This window comes from Oryx dammah, unplaced genomic scaffold, assembly GCF_014754425.2.
Source record: "Oryx dammah isolate SB20612 unplaced genomic scaffold, SCBI_Odam_1.1 HiC_scaffold_18, whole genome shotgun sequence".
In the NCBI taxonomy this organism is placed as follows: Eukaryota; Metazoa; Chordata; class Mammalia; order Artiodactyla; family Bovidae; genus Oryx; species Oryx dammah.
The window spans coordinates 98,162,605-98,185,902 of record NW_024070202.1 but is presented as its reverse complement, the minus strand read 5'-3'; the positions used below and the strand labels follow the sequence as shown (position 1 = coordinate 98,185,902).

Genomic DNA, 23,298 nt, shown 5'->3' with positions numbered 1-23,298 from the left:
ATACAGTCCATGGAATTCTCCAGGCCAGAATACTGGAGTGGGTAGCCTTTCCTTTCTCCAGGAGATCTTCCCAACCCAGGGATTGAACCCAGGTCTCCCACATCACAGGTGGACTCTTTACCAGCTGAGCCACAAGGGAAGCTAAATCATTACAGGAGACCTGAGCATATTTCTGTCCCTGGACTTTGTGTCCAAAATGACAAGGATCTGGACTAAAGCCCTCTTGGTTAAGTGAGGATCCCAGTGAGAACCTATGACCAACTTCCTACAGTTCCCTGGGAAAGTTGTATCATAGTTCTGGGGATGAGCATTATCAGAGTGGTTCTTCCCCCTGCCCTGCTACACCCTCAGAAGAGTGAAGGAAGAAAGCTGACATTCTTCTCTGTGGATCTGTTGCTGTGTGTGTGAGATCCATGGGATATGAAAACTCAGATAAAGACGGACAGTGGGTAATAGAAAGCCATCTTCCCTGTTATTCTGAACTACCAGTAAAACAAGTCTTAATGCCCTTTAGCTCAGTTTTCTGTGCTTTTTTTTTTTCTTTCTGTTATCCACTCCATAGGAAACATCCAGGATGTGGGAACATTGTGACATTTGCACAGTTTTTATTTATCGCTGTGGAAGGCTTCCTCTTTGAGGCTGATTTGGGAAGGAAGCGTCCGGCTATCCCAATAAGGTATGGCACGTTGAAGTCTTCTTTTAGCCCCTTTAAAAAACTTAACAGCTATTCTTCTCATAACCATATAAAAGGAATGTGAGGCATCCTTTTATAAGATTTATATCAAAGATATCAGTAGAATAATTCATTTTCTGAACTTAATATGTGCAGGGAGCCTGTTTTTAGAATACAATTCCTGCCACAACACTTAAAATAACTCATTTGTGTGTGTGTGTCTGTGTATCTTCTTTGTCTGGCGTATGGTCAGTTAAAGGCCTAGTGTGGTAACCAGTTTTTAAGTACTTATATGTGTTATCCTCATGATGGTAACCAAATATGGTAAGAGTGGTATTGTTGTTACTTTTTATAAAACTAATGGCTTTTGGAGATGGAGGTGGTAGTTACATAACATTGTAATATAAAACAAACTTTTTGGCCAACATAATACTAAATACCACTGAATTGTTCACTGTAAAATGGTTGGTTTTCTGTTATGTGAATTTCACCTCAATCAGAACAAAATGAATGGCAAGCTAAGGTAAGATTCTTATTTCCAGACCTCCATCCATGAGTCCAAATTTGTGTAATTATACTCACGGGGCCAGATACAAAGAGGGGAGATCTTATAATAAACATTGTATTGAAAAATAGCATTCTTGCTGTGAGATACTTGAAATCAAAGTGTATTTATTATTTTTTTAATTTGATTTTTATTTTATATTGGGGTGGTGTTGATTAACAATGTATTTGTTTCAGGTGTACAGCAAAGTGATTCAGTTATACATATACATATATCTATTCTTTTTCAGATTCTTTTCCTGTATAGGCTATTACAGAATATTGAGTAGAGTTCCCTGTACATTAGGTCCTGTTGTTCAATTAAATTAAAAAGATACATGCACACAAAAACAAAGTGTAATCCATCCAGTTGTGAGTATTTAGTAGGATAAATACCCCCATCCCCCAGTGGCTTTAGTATCTGTATAAAACTTTCTCCTCCCAAGACCAGCATTTACATCAGAGTAGGCACCCCAGCCTTTTTTTAATTCCTCTGGTCCTTCTCCTCCTCCTTCCACTATTTCTTTCTATTCTGGCAGCCAGTAGCATAGCTCAAGAACATTTTCACTCTCCCCATAACTTTTATACTAGTAGCCTAGCAGGCTGACCTCCTGCCCATGACCTGTTCATCCCTCCATGTCAGCTTCCTACCATTGTATAGTAGCACCCACTCTCACAAGTGCTCAGGGTTCACCACTGGACTCAGAATGAAGCCCAAACTCCCTAACCTGCCTTTGGAGGCTCCCCATGAACTTGCCCTAACAACCATGCTCCCATGTGTGCAGTTTTTGCTGGCTATTTTATTTTCTATCTGTGAAGGCATAATCAAAATGTTGCTCATGTCATTCATTCCCACAAGCAATTTCTAGGCAGTGCAATATGTAGGCAGTGAGGTGGAATAGTTGGAATTAATTATCCTGAAAGAACTTGATGAACTCTATCTCCAAATGGCATCTTTTCAAGACAGGACAAGGAAAATTGGACAAAAAAGCTTGTGAAATCACTAACAGTATTATTCAGAAGCTGTGAAATTGCTCTTAGCAGTAACTTTGCATGTGTGTATTACTGGGTTCTGCGTTCATTGTAAAAGCTCTTTAAACTTCCCAGACTGGATTAATGTTGCCCTGGCATGGCTGCCTATGAGGGCAGAGAGCCCTCTACCTCACCAGGAACACAAAACTGGTTCTTGTTAGGGAAAGTAACTTGAGACTCAGTCTGTTACATTCTCCAGATGTGCAAAGGGGTAAAAGGATGGGATTCTGTGCTCAAAGACTTCCGACACTTCTGAAGAATATGGAACCACTTGTTCACATTTGCCCTGAATTCTTTAGCTCTGCTTTGGGTTGGTCATAAAGTTCATTCAGGTTTTTCTGTAACATCTTGCAAAAAAAAACCCAAACAAACTTTTTGGCCAACCTAATACTTCAAATACGAACAAAGCTAGTGGAGGTGATGGAATTCCAGTTGAGCTATTTCAAATCCTAAAAGATGATGTTGTGAAAGTGCTGCACTCAATATGCCAGCAGATTTGGAAAACTCAGCAATGGCCACAGGACTGGAAAAAGTCAGTTTTCATTCCAATCCCAAGGAAAGGCAATGCCAAAGAATGCTCAAACAAACACACAATTGCACTCATCTCACATGCTAGCAAAGTAATGTTCAAAATTCTCCAAGCGAGGTTTCAACAGTCCATGAACCAAGAACGTCTAGATGTTCAGGCTGGGTTTAGAAAAGGCAGAGGAACCAGAGATCAAATTGCCAACATTCATTGGATCACAGAAAAGGCAAGAGAGTTCCAGAAAAACATCTACTTCTGCTTTATTGATACGCCAAAGCCTTTGACTGTGTGGATTACAACAAACTGTGGAAAATACTTAAAGAGATAGGAATACCAGACCACCTTACCTGCCTCCTGAGAAATCTGTATGCAGGTCAAGAAGCAATAGTTAAAACCAGACATGGAACAATAGACTGGTTCCAATTTGGGAAAGGAGTACATGAAGACTGTATATTGTCACCCTGCTTATTAAACTTATATGCAGAGTACATCATGAAAAATGCCAAGGTGGATGAAACACAAGCTGGAATCAAGCTTGCTGGGAGAAATATCAATAACCTCAGATATGCAGATGACACCAACCTTATGGCAGAAAGCGAAGAAAAACTAAAGAGCCTCTTGATGAAAGTGAAAGAGGAGAGTGAAAAAGTTGGCTTAAAACCCAGCATTCAAAAAATTAGGATCATGGCATCTGGTCCCATCATTTCATGGCAAATAGATGGGGAAACAATGACAGACCTTATTTTCTTGGACTCCAGAATCACTGCGGATGGTGACTTCAGCCATAAAATTAAAAGACGCTTGCTCCTTGGAAGAAAATCTATGACCAACCTAGACAGCATATTAAAAAGCAGAGACATTACTTTGCCAAGAAAGGTCCATCTAGTCAAAGCTATGGTTTTTCCAGTGGTCATGTATGGATTTGAGGCTTGGACTATAAAGAAAGCTGAGCCCTGAAGAATTGATGCTTTTGAACTGTGGTGTTGGAGAAGACTCTTGAGAGTCCCTTGGACTGCAAGGAGATCCAACCAGTCAATCCCAAAGGAAATGAGTCCTGAATATTCATTGGAAGGACTGATGCTAAAGCTGAAACTCCAATACTTTTGCCACCTGATGTGAAGAGCTGATTCATTGGAAAAGACCCTGATGCTGGGAAAGATTGAAGGCAGGAGGAGAAGGGGATGACAGGATGAGATGGTTGGATGGCATCACCAACTCGATGGACATGAGTTTGAGCAATCTCTGGGAGCTGGTGATGGACAGAGAAACCTGGCGTACTGAAGTTCTTGGGGTCGCAAAGAGTCAGACACAACTGAGTGACCGAATTGATACTTCAAATACAATTTTTCTCATTTTGAATATATTAGGTTGAATCGTATGAAATTGCTGATGTTTAGCATACCAAAAGAGAAAAGCATTTTAAATGGAAAAGACTTTGATGCTGGGAGGGATTGGGGGCAGGAGGAGAAGGGGACGACCGAGGATGAGATGGCTGGATGGCATCACTGACTCGATGGATGCGAGTCTGAGTGAACTCCGGGAGTTGGTGATGGACAGGGAGGCCTGGCGTGCTGCGATTCATGGGGTCGCAAAGAGTCGGACACAACTGAGCGACTGAACTGAACTGAATTGAACTGAACTGAAGCTGATTTATATGAAAGTCATCTTAAATATTTTCTAGCTCAAAATGGGGGCATACAAGTATAAAACTTTTTCATTTGTATTTATCCCTTTATCTAAGTAATTAGAGTTCCTAAATTTTTTTAAAGTTGTTTTTTTTTATCATTATGGAAGAATATTAAAATAGTGTCACATTCTGTAGTTCAAACTTTTTCTGTTAGTCTAGCTTTGTGAAGTGTTTTCATATATACTTGGTATTTGACTTCATGTGATAGTGTTACCATCTTTTAACATAGAGAAGATAAGCACAGTACTTTTAAAATCAAAACTATGTATTTCCTAGTCGACTTGATTTTCTTGAAATTGTGGACCCTGTGAGATGATGAACTGCTGTCTCTGCCTCTCAGGTACTACGCCGTAATGGTGACCATGTTCTTCACTGTCAGCGTGGTGAACAACTACGCCCTGAATCTCAATATCGCCATGCCCCTGCACATGATATTTAGATCTGTAAGTCTGCAGACTCGCATGCATATGTTCCTCTGGAAAATGAAGTTAAGTGGGTCCATTAAATTCAAAGATCCTATAGGAAGTAAAGTCTAGGGTGTAAGACTAGGTCTCATGGATGAATGAAAACTGAATTTCATCTGAGATGGAAAGCAAAAAGACAGAAATGTGAAGGTGGATGTCTTACTTTCATTTATCAGAGAGCTTATAGGCAGTTAATAAAAGAAAAGTTAAAATTTCCCCAGATAACAGATCTTGCCTTTAATTTTCTGGTTGGTTTTATATTCAGTCTTGCTATGAATGTTATTTAACTTTTTTCTCATCACTTTTTGTTTCTTCTGTAAAATTATATTTACTTCTAGTATGTGGTATGAAAGTGAAAGTGAAGTCGCTCAGTTGTGTCTGACTTTGCAACCCCATGGACTGTAGCCTACCAGGCTCCTCTGCCCGTGGGATTCTCCAGGCAAGAGTACTGGAGTGGGTTGCCTTTTCCTTCTCCAGGAGATCTTCCCAACCCAGAGATCAATCCCAACCCAGGGTCTCCCACATTGCAGGCAGATGCTTTACCATCTGAGCCTCCAGGGAATTCTCAGTATGTGGTATAGATTACTTCTTTTTTCTGCAGAGACTTGAGATAATTAGCTAAAGGGAAATTCTTGAGGAAGGTAGGGTTTCTCCCGAAGCAGCAGAGGTTTTCATCTTTGCCTCAGGCATGGTGGGAGAGCTTTGTTTAGTCTGTGTATAAATAAGGACAGTGTTTCCTGAAGAACAGGAGAGAAACTCAAAGGGGAATGTAGTTAGGCTTGTAGAGGAATGCAAAATGGGTGAAAATTGGAATAATAACTTTTTTGTGTGGCCTGAGATTTTTTGTGAGATGAAATGTGAGATTCCCTGAAGGAACTTTCCAGAGCTGATTATAATAACTAAGATGACCTTCAGAGCATTGCACACAGAATAGACTTTCAGTAAACATTTGCTGGCTGACTGATGCCTTTTGAGAGGATAGAGAGGTCCCTGCACAACTTCATTCAGTCGAACAGCAGCTCAGGAGAAGCTTATTAAATGCTCCTGTGAATTATATGGGTGTCCCAGGTGGCTCAGTAGGCAAGAATCCTCCTGTCAAGCAGGAGACCTGGGTTCAATCCCTGGGTGGGGAAGATACCCTGCAGGAGAATGGCAACCCTCTCCAGTATTCTTGCCTGGAGAATTCCATGCACAGAGGAGCCTGATGGGTTACAGTCCATGGGGTTGCAAAAGAGTTGGACATGACTTAGCAACTAAACAATAAACAACAATTAGAAAATCTGCCCAAAATAAGTCTGTAATATTCCTGCTAGCCCTAGCTTCACCTGTGACCATATTGGGAACTGATCATTTTTATTCTTAATTTCATCTTTAAAAGGTGTTATTATTTTCTATGATAGATTTTTATAGTTTGTCCTTTTTGCTGTCCTAAGAACAAGTGATTCTCACTAGTTATTGACCCTAACTTCCATCTTTGTAGTTGTTTCTCCTCCTTGTCTATTTTCATGGTTGTCTTGAATCACATTATTTTCTTTCCCTCATGCACTAAAACTGTTGTCTCTCTTTACAGGGTTCTCTAATTGCCAACATGATTCTGGGAATTATCATTTTGAAAAAAAGGTAAGCAGTGCTCTTTTATTTTGTATATAGGAAGGTTCACCCCAGCCACAGTTTTTTCTGGATTCCTTTTCTCATAGTGGTGATAAGTTTGCTCTTGGCCATCTGCCTTGGTTCTTGGTTCTGTCTGTGACAGTGAGGCCCATTCCTGAGGCAGTGGATCAGGGAAGAGGCCCCGCCTGTGTCTTTGGAGCAGCATTTTCTCTATGTAGAATTAATAGACTCTTGTCATTAAATCTTTAGTACCATACTAACGTGTGAAGCCAGGCTTCCCTGGTGGCTCAGTGGTAAAGAAATCTGTCTGCCAATGCAAGAGCCCTAGGTTCGATCCCTGGGTTGGGAAGATCCCTTGGAGAAGGGAAGGGCAACTCACTCCAGGCTTCTTGTCTGGGAAATCCCATGGACAGAGGAGCCTGCAAGCTATAGTCCACAGAGGGTCAGATACAACTTCGCAACTAAATAACAACAGTAACTTATGAAGCAATTGATCTAGGATTTCACTGTCCCACATGGTCATCACTGGCTACATGTGACTATATACTAACGCATATATATGGAATTTAGAAAGATGGTAACGATAACCCTGTATGCGAGACAGCAAAAGAGACACAGATGTATAGAACAGTCTTTTGGACTCTGTGGGAGAGGGAGAGGGTGGGATGATTTGGGAGAATGGCATTGAAACATGTATAATATCATGTAAGAAACGAATCGCCAGTCTAGGTTAGATGCAGGATACAGGATGCTTGGGGCTGGTGCACTGGGATGACCCAGAGAGATGGTATGGGGAGGCAGGTGGGAAGGGGGTTCAGGATTGGGAACTCATGTACACCCGTGGCGGATTCACGTTGATGTATGGCAAAACCAATACAGTATTGTAAAGTAAAATAAATTTAAAAAAAAATTTTTTTAAGGAAAATTAAATATATAGTTTCTCCATCTCTCTAGTCACATTTTAAATGTTCAGTAGCCATGGGTGACTAGTGGTGACCATATTGGAGAGCCCAGGTGTGGAACATTTCCCGATTTACCAAAGTTCTGTGGGACGGGGCTCTCCTAGGAAGCATACAACATGGCGAACTAAGGAATAATCATATGCATTACAAAGAAGATTCCTAACAAAGGCCCAAGTGGCCAGGAAGAGGCAAGGAAAAGTTTTAGGACTGGTGTTTGTGACTATCACGAGCAGCTCTGTCTGGGTACAGTTGGGAAGTATCAGAAGTACATGAGGGACTTTCCTGAAGGTCCAGTGGTTAAGACTTCACCTTCTAATTCAGGCAGTGCGGGTTCCATTGCTGGTTGAGCTAAGATCCCATATGACCCCAAAGCATAAAACAGAAGCACTATTGTAACAAATGCAATAAACACTTTAAAAATGGTGTACATCAAAAACAATCTTCAAAAAAAAGTAGCAGTACCTGGGATGCTGTTTCCAGGGATTTGTGTCTCACCTTCGTTCAGAGCCTCACCCCTCACACCCAAGGAGGAGGGGCAAGGAGCAGAGACAGCACATACAGGCCGGAACGTTTCTTAGGGAAAGTTCAGCCTCACTGTTGGGACCAAAAAGGTGAGTTGGTTCCAGCTTTTCAATGTAGTCCGTACCCAATCCCAGTACTGGAACTCTGTACCAGCTTGGAAAGTAGCTGTCAACTCAGCATGGGAACCTAGGGTTTTTTAAGTACAAAGGACTGGGTCATAAAAAGGATAATTGTCCTGTCCTGCTGGCTCCTGATGATGAGCTCTTTATCTCCCGAGGCTCATATATTCCCCAGATGAGAGCACCCTTGTAGTTGATTGCTTTTCTAGGCTCTTCTGTTCAAGCATACAGAGATAATGCTCAGGCTCATTACCTTTGAAGTGACCCCTGTGCTTCCTGGTAGTGTAAAATTCACATTGGGACAGACCTGTGGTCTTTATAACCTTTGATTTTGGTGCATAGCAGGGATATAGAAGAATTTACTATAAAAGGAATGCATTAATATTCTGACATACCCCAAATGTCAGGGGCCTTTATCAAACATCTGATTTTTCCTTAAGAACCTGTTCTGAGTCTGTCATCTCTCCCTCTCTCTTTGACTCGGTCCAGTAGGTCTTACCCAGAGAGCAGAAACTTCTCTAAGCTAACTATCTATATCATGGATTAGTCATTTAGCATCTCCTTTTGCTTATCTTGAGTAGTACCCCTTCAAGTTCATAGTGTGTTCCCCACTATAGACCAAACCTCTGTTCACCTTAACTGTGTTCTTCATGATTGTTCAGACCTGAATTTTAGACCTCTCTCTGATCATTGCAGACTGAAGAGCTCCCCTCTGTTTATACGTCTGCTGCAGCAGTGCCTGTCTCCTCGCCCACCCCTCTTCTCTAGAGTGGTGCTTTTGGCACCTTGCCCCACCCCTTAGCCAGTTCTTAGTCACCCCTTGGCCTTTTTCAGACACGCTGTGACCAGAACTGTACAAAATATTTCAGTAGAAAATTTCAGATGTAAGGTTTTAACACCTTTTTCTTGTCGCCAGAAGCTTTTTGCTTCACCAAGAGCCTGAGAGGGATGTTAATTGATACTATTTTAGTTAATGTGAAATGCCACTGTTATTCCTGCTAACAGTCCTATTGGTTTAGTATTACTCGCTTTATCCAACTATGCCAACATTTAAAAACAATATTTAAGTCATTCAGAGACATTAAGACGGCACCTTCCCCTGAAAAGGGACAGTTGAGTTCTTTTCTGAGTGTGGAATCCTGCTGGAATCCTGGTAGTCCTTCTCTCCTGTCCTTCCTCTGCAGGCTGTGTCTCTTCACACTATGTTTGGGCCCCGGAAACCAGGAAAAGCAACGGGAATTCCGTATTAAGATCTGTTAGACTTTCATTTAGACGTAAGAGCAGAATGGACTGTCGTGCCTGATCTGTCTTTTTTTGTTTTCTGATGAAACAGTATACTGGTGTACCAAGTCTTGGACACCACCAGAAAGGGTGTGGTCTAGAAACAAGTCAGTATCCTGATTCTTTCACGCACAGACTTAGGTGGACTCTGCTGAGAAGTGATCCCCTTGATCATGTCTTGGTGATCTATACGTTCGTGAACCACACTTTACTGTCAGCATCATGTGGAAATTCATATCCGTGCTCTTTTTATTATTTTTGCAGATACAGTATCTTCAAATATACCTCCATTGCCCTGGTGTCTGTGGGGATATTTGTTTGCACTTTCATGTCAGCGAAGCAGGTGGTAAGAGTCTATTCACAAATGATTTCTTTTCACTCCTCACCAGGGATGCCCAGGTACTTATTAATGATACAATAAATGTAAGTACTCATGTAATACAAGGATTTACATCTTCAAAAGAGAATTATGGAGGGAAATGGGTGACATAAATATTTTCCTTGTATCAAGGCCCCTTGCATGTAGTTCTGGTCTCTGTACCTCGTATGTTTTTTTATTTCCTAGACTTCCCAGTCAAGCTCAACTGAGAATGATGGATTCCAGGCATTTGCATGGTGGTTGCTAGGCAAGTACAGTAATTACAGTAAAGCTAATTGCTTCTGCAGTTCTGTTTTCAGAGTTTTCTCCTAAGGGATATGTTTCTTGGCAAGAAGCTTCAACTGAACAGATTATGCCATGGAAGAGAAAGGCACCTTTAACTATATATCTCTGAACCTTAGAGTTGAAGAAACTAAAAAGAAAATGTCTATGTTCATGGTAGTGTGTTCTACAACATGGATGTTTTTGCTGGTTGCCACTAGTATAGAAAGAAAAGTCTGTGTCTAGTTGCCCATCACACTCTCTGGGAACAATGGGAGTGTCACCCATTTCTTTATGATCTGTCTGCTGAGCAGAAGCTTCTACAAAAGGAGGGCACATTGCAGCAGTTGACTCTTTAAATTTCCGTAGGACCCATTTCTAAATCTTAGATTTCTTTTCTTCATAAGCTCTTCCACATGGCAATGTTCCCAAACCTGACTGGTCATCAGAATCTCCTGGGTAATTTTTAAAAATACAGATATCTCTTTGTTTAACTAATTAAACAACTCCTATAGAGCTTTGCCCTCGCTGTATCCTATAAGGAAGGGAGAGTCAGTGACAGCAATAAGAGATGGAGCCTGACCAAACGGAAGAAAAGTAGCAGTGAAAGAACTGGATTCTCCTTGCTTCTTGACTTTGCAGCTTTATCCCTTTAGGTTGCTATTCTTAACATAGGAAGATCTTTATGAGCTATTAGGAAGATACTTTCTCCAATAAGAATGAAAGATGTCAACACACAGTTCATGGGCACAGAATTAATATTCAGTAAGCTTATGTTCAGCCTCACTGGTTTACTAAACAAAGAAATGCAAATGGCAACCAAAATGCAGTACCTTTTTGTTTTGGTCTATTATATTGGCTAGATATTGATTATTCTCATTGCTGCTGAGGGTGCAGTAAGGCAGCCATATTCATATAAATTGTTTATGGTAAATTGACACAGACTCTCTGGGCAAAAAATTAAGTATTGAGCTTTTTAAATGTCTACAACTTTTGTCTCAGTAATCCCCCTTATAAGAGTTTTCCCTAAGGGAATAATCAACATTTTGTTTAAAGATTTATGTACTAGGATGTATGTTGATTTTAATGATGAAATAATTAGAAGTAATCTAACCATTCTCCTCTTGTAAGACATTTAAGTATGGTACAGTCCACATGATAGAATAGTATGCTGTTTTTAAATCATACTTTTGAAAACATTTTTAATGGAATGACTTGAAGGAAAATCCAGGAAAAAGATCATGAAGAAAAAGATATGAAATTACATACTCATTATGATACCATCTCAGCATAAAGTATCTATTGGGTTGGCCAAAAATCTCCTTTGAGCATTCTGTAAGATCTTAGAAAATCCCGAATGAACTTTTCGTCAACCCAATATCTACATAACATATATAGGGAAAGATAGCAAACTGTTTAGGACTGGATGGTAATATGGTGGTTGATTTTTATTTCTTTTTAAATTTTGTACATGGTCCATGTTTAGTGTGTAATATTTGTAGAACTGAATAAATTTTTTTTTAAGAAAAAAATAAATGTTTTTTGAGAAGTTAGCCAGTATGGGCGTTTTATAATTCCATGTTTGCTTTTCAGGCATTGGGGCACTGACTTTTGCTCTTCTGATGTCTGCAAGGATGGGTATTTTCCAAGAGACTCTGTACAAACAATTCGGGAAACACTCCAAGGAGGCTTTATTTTATAATGTAAGCAATTTCTTGAACCCAGGGAAAAGGAAATTACTGAGTTGTTTTTGTAGTATATTAGTTCAAGTATGATATTCCATCTTTCTGATATAGTTGAAGGATCAATTTATTATCCAGTAAACTGCTTTGGGGCCCACCGACTTTGGCACTTTTAATAGCCTGCCATAGTTCTCTACAAGAAATGATTGTTATTAGTCAGTGTGAACAGAATATGTCTGCCAACCAAGAACAACCATTCCCTTCTAGGAACTCAATGTTCCTAAAGATGAAATCAAGTTAAAACCAATATGGAAACCTGGAAAGGGAACAGAAGTTCCAAAAGCCCAATGCCAAGGAAAAGATGTGCAGGCAGGAGTTGGGGAGCACTGGGGGGGTTTGAGGAGCAAGCCGCTCAGACAGTCTCTGTTCCTTTGAGAGAGAGCTTAATTAGCTAATGATATGCCCTTTTACCTTTTGTTTGAAATTGCTGATCTAGAGCCACCTTCTCTAGCTTCTTTCTTTCTCCCCACTCATTTGTGTTGAGATAATGCCCAGCTCCTCAAGGTCTCAGGGATAGCGTTGCTTCCAGGTTCAGTAACCTCAAAGAATCCTTCCCTGTGAACCTTTTGAACTGAAGTTGCAAACAAGCAATTTGAGATATTTAATTGTAGCTACAGTATGTGGCTGGGAGTTTAAAAAATAAAGGAGCATTCTGTTTGGTTCCCATGTTTCTTTTAGCACAGTACCTGGCATATAGTTAACTGCTTGGTAAATGTTTACTGTGATTCCTTAGTAAATGTTAACTGTGGTGGTGGTGGTAGGTGGGTGGGTGTCAGGCACCTTAATGTTTGCTTACCTATTGTTTCCGCTTCCTCTTCAATCTCTCTCTCTGTCTTCATTTCTTTTCCCCTGACTTCATATTGTCCTCTAGTCTCTCTCCCATTAGTTTCATGAACTCCCTAAAACCCGTCTTCACGTTCCGTATAATTTTTAAATCTGTTATATTGTTTAACCATTCTCAAAAATAGTAAGATGTAGGCAGATCCTTTGGGCAGAATGACTGTGTTTGAATTTTCCATTCCCTTTTGTTGAGGAAAGGATGCTAGCTCTATTGTTTTGTAATGACCATCAGCTTCTATGGGGCAAGACTGTAATTCTCGGGTTCATATCATGCCATACAATGTCAGGACTTACTAAGAGTATCCATTGCTTTAAAAGGCACTGCATATGTGCCCAGTCACTTAAGTTGTGTCTGACTCTTTGTGACCCTATGGACTGTAGCCTGCCAGGCTCCTCAGTCCATGGATTCTCCAGGCAAGAATACTGGAGTAGGTTGCCATTCTCTTCTCCAATGGATCTTCCCAACCTAGGGATTGAACCCATGTCTCTCACATCTCCTGCATTGACAGGCAGGTTCTTTACCATTGGTGCCACCTAGGAGGCTATTAAAAGCATTGGATACTTTTAACAAGTCTGACTTGTTTTTCTTGACATTGCTTGTTGCTGCTGCTAAGTCGCTTCAGTCGTGTCTGACTCTGTGCGACCCCATAGATGGCAGCCCACTAGGCTCCCCCATCCCTGGGATTCTCCAGGCAAGAACACTGGAGTGGGTTGCCATTTCCTTCTCCAGTGCATGAAAGTAAAAAGTGAAAATGAAGTCGCTCAGTTGTGTCTGACTCTTCGTGACCCCATGGACTACAGCCTACCAGGCTACTCTGCCCATGAGATTTTCCAGGCAAGAGTACTGGAGTTGGGGTGCCATTGCCTTCTCCGTGATATTGCTTTTTACACAACTTATAAAACTTTCAATCATTGTAAAAGATACTCTATATTATACTTCTGTAATGTTTTTGCATTTAAATTTACATGAAATGTTTCTTCCCCTAGCACGCCCTTCCACTTCCTGGTTTCATCTTCTTGGCTTCTGACATTTATGACCATGCAGTTCTGTTCAATAATTCTGGTGAGTTTGGGGTTATCCAGTAGAATTACCTGACGGTTTCAGAGGCAACGTCTCAGTTTTACTCATGACTTCACCTCTGCAGTTTTTGTCATATCCAGATCACCCATCCCCATGCCACCTTCCTGAAATATAGTGCCATTAATCAGTGGTTGCAGAAACAAAAGCTTTTGCAGGCACTTCTCAATTATTTGCCAATGAAGTAAGATAGTATCTTCAAATTTTCTGTTTTGCTTTGGAATTTGTGTGCTGTTCGCATTTGAATAGGGAATGTATGATGATCTGAGAATGCAAACAAGTAGTAATAATACTGCAGTGACTGGAGCCATGAGAAGTTGGACAGCAGTCCAGCTTCTTTCCTCCTGTTCCTCCTTCTCTGCTAGGAAAGGCACATCTGCTCACAGATACAGGCTGAGCTGCCTCCAAGCAAGGAGGAACAGAAATGACAACAGGGTAGATAGGCCGCAAGAATAAGCAAAATTAGTTCAGGTATCTACAGTGTGAGCTGGCTATTACTTTTTACAGTGGCTATTTAGTACATTAGCTAATAATTGCTAGTTAACTTAAAAGAAATTACCAATGTTAGGTTGGCCCCAAAATTCCTTCGGGTTTTCCCATAAGATGTAATGAAAAATTTGAACAAACTTTTTGGTCACCCCAATATAATCTGATTATCTACTAAAAGACAGAGCATGTTGTACAGACAAATGAATACACAGGGAACAAATATTTTTAAAATTGAGGCTTTATGTTGCTCAGACCTATAAAATGGGAAGTGTGTTTTGTAGAATGACAGTAGGGGCTCAGTAAATATTTGTTTGCTATCTGGTCACAAGTTGTGAACTTTGACTGTTCTCTGAGTCTGCAAAGTTGTATCTCCCATTTGACTGCAAAAAAGTGTGTGATGACGGCATGAAAGTTTTTAAGGCTCTGGATTATTCAATTGGTTTTGACTTTTTAAAAAAATTGAGATACAATTGACATATAGATGATTTTTGACACAGTGTTTTCTAAGGTCTCTTAAGAGGCTCCATATAGCAAAGGGCTATTGAAATAAATACATTATCAAGTTCCTTGAGACTGATATTTAGTTACTTGAATGCTCCTTCTAGAAGTCACAGAGATGGGTATTTTTATAAAAAAAAAAATCTGTTAAGGTTTGCCTTCAACTTCTTTAAAATCGTTCCTAAGTATACATTTTTCGTCTCAGATGAACTTGTTATTTGCAAGGAAACTGAACATCCGTCTAAATGCTGTACGTCATATGGATTGTCTTTCCCCAGCAAGCTGACACAGTGAATCTCTCAAGTTATTATACAGTAATAACATTTGTTGACTTTCTTTTCATTTCAGTACTTGCTAAGTATTTCAAAGACAATAGAACACTAAATTATTGGGATTTCCCACTAGTCCAGATGTAGAATTTCAGAAATGATTTATATGTATATAAATTTTTATTTTTTGCAAAAGAAAATTAATGTTCATTTACTAACCATATTTCAGCATCACTTTGTTAGACTTTACTCAGTTATGCTGTATAATTCAAGTGAAAGTTTTAGTGGTTCAGTCATGTCTGACTCTTTGTGACCCCATGGACAGGCTCCTCTGTCCATGGAATTCTCCAGGCAAGAGTACTGGAGTGGGTAGCTTTCCCTTTCTCCAGAGGATCTTTCCTGACCCAGGGATTGAATCTGAGTCTCCCACATTGCAGGTAGATTCTTTACTGTCTGAGCCACCAGGGAAGCCCGTATAATTCAAGCCTCCCAAACAGTTTAGCAATATAAAAAGACTGATCCTTCAAGGATTAATTACTATGTCCTTATTCTCTGATCTTGAATATTTTATTTCCTCCCACATATTTACCATGCAAGCCTCATTATATAAAACTAAACATAAGGATGTATTTCAAGGAAGGAAAGTTACAGTTCTGTTGTCCTACACATGAGCTAATTTCATTTTACCAGTTTCCGTCGTGACACTATTTACATATATTCTCACACAGTCATAATCCTTGTGTAAATATAATTTTACACTTTCTTTTTAACTTTTGTTCTGCGTTTTTTATGTGACTATATATAATCTTTGTGATTTTTTTTTTTAAATCAAGTGTATAATGTCACATCTAGTTAAAGTACCTTTGCTTACATAGTCCTTGCTCTTATCACTGGGCGTTGTGACTCATTTAGTTTTTCCTTTATTATAAATACCGCCACAATGTATGTTGAACTTGTTTCTTCTTTTGAATTAACTAGGACTAATTCCTGAGAATAAGAACCAACGCCTTTCTGACCACTTAATACCTATTGTGAAACTGATTTTGAAAACACCAATTTATACTGCCACTGCTGAATGGCTGCTAGTTCTGCCACCACCTTGCCAGATCAGGATATTATTATAAGTGTTCAATTGCTAAGTTAATAGATAAAGAATGGTATAGCCTTGTAATAATTTAGAATTCTTTGATTACTGGTAGGATTGAACATATTTCCAAATGGCATTTATTTAGGGCTTGTCTCTCAAGACAAGTATTTTAAGTATACTTAAGACCGTATCATTTTGAACTTCTCTGTGTTGCACAATCTTTCTCTGTAAAGTGGGGTCCTAGTCCGGTGAAAGGTAAAAAGTTTAAAGTTAAAATATAAATTTTTTTTAAGAAACCAGTGTAATGACTCTTGAGGACAATGTAGCCTGGCATCAAGGCAAGTACAGTATATGACCCAAGTCTATTTGCAAGAGAAATAACGTTGCTATCTCTACTATGTTCACCTGTGTTACTGTGTTCAAAGGGATGAAAACATAAGCTGTCCACAGTGATACGACTGTCTCTCAATCTCTGCAGAACTGTATCGGGTTCCAGTCGTTGGTGTGACAGTGCCCGTCATGTGGTTCTACCTCCTCATGAATGTCATCACTCAGTATCCTTTGCACTCCTCTGCCATGTGGTCGTTGCTGTACTACTTTGCCACAGAAATGTTTTTTCTTCTAACGGTGCAGTGACATGAATTTCGCTTTTGCTCTGATCTATTCTGCAGTAAGTAGGAGACAGGCCCATCCAGTGAACTCCTTTTTGCAGGGAGAGGGAGGCAAACAGATGCTGGCAGTGTGGAGGGTCAGTAAGTCATAAGACACCAGGAAGGAAAACCTCTGGGTGGAGGGATGGAAGTCAGTGGGTAACTAAGAATTAGTATGTGACAGAAATCCTCTATAATTTCTATATGGAGTTTTCCAGTATCCTAGGATATTTCACAAGCTGCCTCAAAATTCTGCAAGAAATTTCAAATTAAATAAGGCCTAATTTTTTAAATGGCTCTTTTGAACCACCTTGAAAGTTGCTCAGTCATGTCCGACTCTTTGTGACCCCGTGGACTATACAGTCCATGGAATTCTCCAGGCCAAAATACTGGAATAGGTAACCTTTCCCTTCTCCAGGGGATCTTCCCAACCCAGGGATCAAACCCAGGTCTCCCACATTGCAGGTGGATTCGTTACCAGCTGAGCCACAAGGAAAGCCCTTGAAACACTTTATGCCCATTAGAACAACGGTTGAGCCTTTGAAACAATGGAACAGATAGTAGATGACCTCATTCCTCTGAAGTCACCTCATATGCTTGTCCTGCAGAGTTCCTTTTTGGAAATGTGATCAGCTTTACTGACAGTGTTACCTTCTGTCATTACTTGGGGGGTGACCTTCACTGTAAACTATGGGAAGAATCCAAAAAAAATCCAAAATAACTATCATAGGAAGTTTTCAGGCAGCTGCAAGTTAGGATCCACAAATAGTGTGGCAGGACAGGAATTCTGCAGGGTGTTCTATCAAGGAGCCGCCTCAGGGCAGCCATGGCTGATGCCCTGTTTTCTGGTTCCTGGAATATGAAGCCATAAACCTTGCCAGAAGGTTCTCCCGCTAATCTCTGGGTTGTTTACAGAAAACTGCCTTAACCCCGCCCCTCCAGGTATGTGTGCATCCGGGGCGTCTTCATTCTCACCACAGAATGCGCCTCCCTCACTGTCACCCTTGTCGTGACACTGCGCAAGTTCGTCAGCCTCATCTTTTCCATCTTGTACTTCCAGAACCCTTTCACCCTGTGGCACTGGCTGGGCACCTTGTTTGTCTTCATTGGGACCCTCATGTACACAGAGGTGTGGAACACCCTGGGCGCCACCAAAGGCCAGCCTCAGAAGGAGGAGAAGAAGAACTGAGGCCCACCTGCAGTAGAGAGACCCGAGGCTGATGGGCTGGGGCCTGGCTGCTATTTCACCTTGGTTAATGCTGAATTACCTGCCGGGTACCAGGGAATCCTCAGAGGGAGGGGCTTCTCAGATTTCTCATGGCTCTGCAGACCCACATTTGTGGACCCTGAGTAGAAGCCCCTCTACCCTGAAGTAGAAAAGAGAACGGTTCTCCACTATCGGGTAGCCCTGTTCATTTGTTATTTCTGTTTTGTTTACCAAAACATTCAGCACTGTACTGGCTTGCTGAATTCTGAGTCCCCAGAGCTACTAGTTTTATATCCATGGTCTCAGACAAGATTCTCCCTGTTCTGATGATTCTCTTCTGTAACAGCCATCCTCCTCCTGGGGCCTTGACCCCTTGCTCCATCACCCTGCCACCCGCAGCTCCACTTTTCCGTCTGACGCTCCAGGCACCCTCACCAGGAAGATAACTGAGGCTCCGGTGATAGTGGGGCTGGGCTTTCTCCTGAGAGTTGGGAAAGCAGCGGGTGTCCCTGTGTGCCCTGGTGACACTGGGGCAAGACTGGTGGGAATCCTTTCCCACATTTTTCCTTTTTTCCTCCCTCTATGCAACAGTCATGTGCTTTCATACCTTTTGCTTTCTACTGCAGCAATTCTCTATGGCACAGTGCTAAAGAAGAGTTGTATATGAATTGGGAAAGAAAGACTTTTACTCTCTGTCTTCTCTCAGTTGTCTGAGTCATTTAACCTCAAGGTTAGATGGTGATGCCAGGAGAACACAGGAGAAACTGGACAAGAGGGCACTTGGAGAGCCTCGGGCTCTCCCGCCTCTACACCCAGCCAGGCATTCAGGGCGGGTTCCACATGGGAGAGAGGTTAAGTCTTTGAAATGCTGCTTAATCAGAGAGGTTCATCTCTGCCTGGCAACTCTTTTCAGAGTTATGACCAGTCAGGCTAATGGGTAAACCAATATATTCAGTACGTGTGGGTGTGGTGTATCAGGCCAAACTACATCTGAAATAGAAGGGTTTTCTTTTTTTAAACAAGGATGTTCTTGCTGGGTTTTGGGGTGAGTGTGTTTTTTTATATGTAGAAACTTGCCCCCCACCCTTTTGCTAATCATTCAAATGTCTGGTTTTCCTCCCATGGGATAATTTTGAGAAAGAACAATAGTGTTAGGGTGGCGTGTATAGGGGTGTGTATGCTCTTGTGTGGTTTGTGATCACTGGTGAGAGGAGAACCTGAAAGTCAGTGTTTTATTTCCTCATCCTTCAGCAGCCCTGACCTGCATCGCCTCACCAGGTATGTGCTTTGAGGGTCCATCAGATTTACCAGCCTCTCTTTTTGCACTTAGAGGCCTCTCCTGTGCTGGGCACAGATTGTGTTCTTAAATCAAGAGGTGGCTCTCCAAGTCTCCTGGGCTCACCCAAGGTATGATGTGTTTATTCCACTTTCAGGAGCTGTTCTCTGATGAGCCCTGAGATGAGTGTCCTAGAAACTCTGGGTCACTTTGGGGGAAGTCAGTTAAGCTGCCTCGGGTTTTTTGTTACATACGGTATGGATACTGTTTCTCCATCTAAGTCCCAGGGTTTTCAGATCGATTTATTGTCCTAGACATTGACAGCTGTGCTGTGCCAGTGAGAGTCTATACTAAAAGATGCTGAATTAAGTGTGAATTTGTTCATGGACTCAAAAGGTATTTAATTTCTTTGAACTGTGTAGAGTTTCTCAGACTGGTGGTGCTATAAATACCATGTGTTAAATAGCCTCTTAAGAACAAAAGCTACTTTTCTTACTGTATAATAAAAGAACCTGTCCCCAGGGGCTGTTTGACTGCTGCATGTCTGGAGTCTTGACAGGATAACTATAGAGCTTTACATGAAATAGTATCACTTTTTTTATTTTTTAATGTGGATGGGAAATATTACAATTTTTAGTAACTGAAACAGTGTTGATGTACACAGACAGCATTTAACTGAGTTCCTGAGGTTTTAGGTTCTGCTTATGGAGCGTGTGTTTCTCTCAGGCTAAACACTTCTGCTGGTCTTATTCATAGGAGGATGGGCATGGATAGCTTAGGGCACTCGTACAATGAAATGAGTGCATGTAAGAACACAATGCCCTGGGAATTGGTTTTTCTTTCCAGTAGTTGCATATAAGGAAATACATCTAACAGATCCTAGTTAATACTTTTTAAAAACAGTTTATTCCCCACCTTGGTTAACTGTTTTTTCAATCCTGGTTGAACTTGATTTCAATCCCTGTTAAAAGGGCAAATAAACCATTTTATAGAGGATCTGGCTCATCTGTAATTGGAGAAGAAATGTCTGTTAAATGCCTCTCTTTCTCTGGATCAAGACCATGTAATTTTGTGCCTCAGAGAGGGTATGGTTTGTTTACAAAAGAGATTGATGTTTAAGGCATCCAAAACTCTACCCTTAGAGCAAAGATCAAATAGCAAATGACTAGCTAGAAAACACAAGTTTTGTGTGTGTGAATGTACCTGTGAACTCACTTCATAGCTTGACCAGGGTCATAAATGAGGCAAAATTGGTGATATTTGAGTTATTCCATTTAATGTCTGCATATCCTTTACCACGGTTCCATTGTTGTATTATAAACGCTTTTTCATTTTTTATCAGGAATTTGTTTATTGGTCTTTTATATTCTTTTTCATCCAGCTGAAACCATTAATCCATTTAATAAGTTTCTGTCAAGTTCTGAAGTATTTGGACACAGTCTAGATAGTCTTTTCCTTCTTTCTGCACAGTTACCCAAAGTGAATACAGTACCTGAAATTTGGTCATTGCGTCCAGTGAAGAAAAACACAGAAGCTGAGTTGATCTCTGCCAACCTCACCAAACCCCTTCCATTCTTCTGGGAAGATTACCTGGTGTTTTGTAAGGATTATAATAGCTTGTGTCATTCCCTGAGCACCTTGCCTCCCTTCTGCATATTTTTTATTTTTTTCATATCCTACCCCTACCTCCAATTTCTTCAGCAGCCTCTGGATACTCATGTAGTTTTCTACTGAATGACACCTATAATCCTGTATCTATTTATGCCTCTTCTTTGGGGCCTCTAGGTGTCTTTTGTAGATTTTTATAGGATATACATATCTGAGTAGCATGTATTTTGTTATACATTGTTTTAAGCACTGATACTAGGGGTGTGTATATATACAGATGCAAATATCAGGCAGAGCGAATGTATGTGTAGATGAGTAAGAACAAGAAGGATTAATGTACAAATGTTTCTATAGTGTTACAGCTCAAAGTGGGGTGGAGAATCCTATCAATCCTACCACATTCTTTCTATATTTGGGAAGCAGTAGTTTTCATCTTTTGCTCTTTTTACCCTACCTCTAGCTGACTTCACTCGCAGTGCCAAATGTCTGTGGTGAGGGGAGGTGGGCCACATTAGGTCAGGAGTAATTGTAAACCAATGAATTAGTTCTGGGCTGGGGGACACGCTTATTGGTGGGCTAGCACATAAGCCAATATAGCAAAGACCTGAGCATCTCTACAAATGCACGGTGAAACGCACCCTAACATGGAGATAGGAAATCAAGATCCTACATTTGCTGTAGTTTGTTTCTCTTTGGCTGGAACTATGAGCATTTTGGTCTCAATAGCTTTATCCTGAAAAATGTGCATGGAAGTTACCTATGAGAGTTCAGTCTTAGGGTGAAAGAACTGTCAATATAGATAAAATCCATTTTTATTACAGATGTGTGACCTTTGGAAATGAGTTTAAACAGTAAAATTAATAATAAGCATTAGCATACATGTGGTGTGTACCAGGCTGGGCTGGGAGACACTATAGTTGTGTGTGCTTTCTAGCACCTTCCTTATAGTGGGCACTGCAGAGAAGGGAGGGACCAGGATCTGACTTGCATCCTGTGAATAAATAAATCCTCGCCAAGATCTCTTACTCCCTCAAGTTTCTGAGAAAACTTCTAATGGTTCTTGATACCCGTTCCCACCCTTCATCAGTAGGTCAGCAAGAAAGCAAAGACGACAACATTCCTGGATTCTAAGCCAGAGAAGGAAGGGAGGATGCACACAAGGAGTTGTGCAAATGACGCTTTCTGCTCTCCAGTTGCCAGTGGGAGGAGGGCAGAGCATTACATGTCTAGCACCTTGCATCATTTGATGCTCAGTGCAAGCAGAGGCCCTCAGGGTACCATTAAAGATGCTTAAAAGTTTCTGGAGTAGGCTGCTTGGGGTGTCCCTTACATCTCCAAAGCTGGTATAGTGGGTTTGCATTGGCTGATGCCTTAAGCTCATTGTCTTTTTGTCTCCTCAGAATCACACAGAGATTTACCTACTTAAGTCACTCAGCATTCTACCAAACGCCCTCAATTTCAGTCAAGTAAGGCAAGCTGCAAGGAAGGGTACCAGAGATAGGTGGGTTAAGGGGAGGAAAGCTTGGTCTCCATTTATAAGACTCATACTTTTTAAAGTAAACGTTGTAATGATTCTTTGGCACATTGATTTATTTATAGCTTTTGAGATGTAAAGAAGACTCCCGTGAACCAGGAGAAGCAGTAATTATTCCCCAACGTGATAAAAATGTTCTTTGTGTGTCACTTGCAATCACAAGTCATTTCTGTGCTAGTTGCTTTCATTCTAGAGAATGGCATCATCCTCCCCAAAAAGAGGATGATTTTTAAAGTAGGATTTTGTAACAGATTATGTGGCCTGGGGCTGGGGAAGGATGATGGGGATTTGATTTATCCAGCCTCTGAGCTCTTCATTCATATTGTGATTTAAGAACAAAGATGGCGGTGGGAGGGGAGCGGTGGCTAGACAGTAGTAGAGTATGTAGAACAGCTAAGACATTAGTGAGTATTCAGATTTTGAGCTGTGTAAATAGCAAATGTCAGCTTCCAGCCTTCTGAGTTATTTGAGCAGAGAGTTACAGAGAAAAGGGAGATTTTGTGAATAAAATGTTTTTGCCAAACAAATTGAATGAGTCTTTTTACCATGATTTCTTATAAAGAGCAAATTTCTGCTTTCTGAAACAACACATCAGACACCTGGTTTTTAATCTTGAATTGTACAATCATTGTTTCTTAATAAAAGTGATATATATCTTGCAGGTGTTTCCAATCACCATCACCTTTCAAGCGCTTGGGTGCCGTTTCAAAAGCTCTGCAGTTTTTGCCTTATACAGTGGTGGGACATTTTACCACAATCGTAAGCAACCTATCTTCTGCTGCTTGGCAGCTGGGTCAATCACAAACCACTTCCCCGGCTACAGGTCAGTTTCTACTTCGGAAATTTAAAGAGGATTGGCTTACTTTGGGAGGTTTTAGAAGTTCGTGGCAGTAAGTTCTGTAGCAAATCTCTCAAAACCTCTTTGCCTTAATAGAAACACATTGATTTTTGTAACGTTGC

General features: G+C 40.8%; 1 protein-coding gene across 1 annotated transcript in view; it reads left to right on the top strand.

Moving 5' to 3' along the window:
* The window catches only part of SLC35B4 (solute carrier family 35 member B4), a 40,127-nt gene extending 17,130 nt beyond the window's left edge, over window positions 1-22,997 (top strand). Inside the window, exons 2-10 of the mRNA XM_040260899.1 lie at window positions 563-676; window positions 4,802-4,904; window positions 6,496-6,545; window positions 9,685-9,766; window positions 9,986-10,046; window positions 11,654-11,763; window positions 13,630-13,705; window positions 16,542-16,617; window positions 17,656-22,997. Coding sequence (XP_040116833.1) covers window positions 563-676; window positions 4,802-4,904; window positions 6,496-6,545; window positions 9,685-9,766; window positions 9,986-10,046; window positions 11,654-11,763; window positions 13,630-13,705; window positions 16,542-16,617; window positions 17,656-17,902 — 919 coding nt within the window. The 3' untranslated portion in view covers window positions 17,903-22,997. The remainder of the gene's footprint in view (window positions 1-562; window positions 677-4,801; window positions 4,905-6,495; window positions 6,546-9,684; window positions 9,767-9,985; window positions 10,047-11,653; window positions 11,764-13,629; window positions 13,706-16,541; window positions 16,618-17,655) is intronic.
* Window positions 22,998-23,298: the final 301 nt, after the last annotated feature.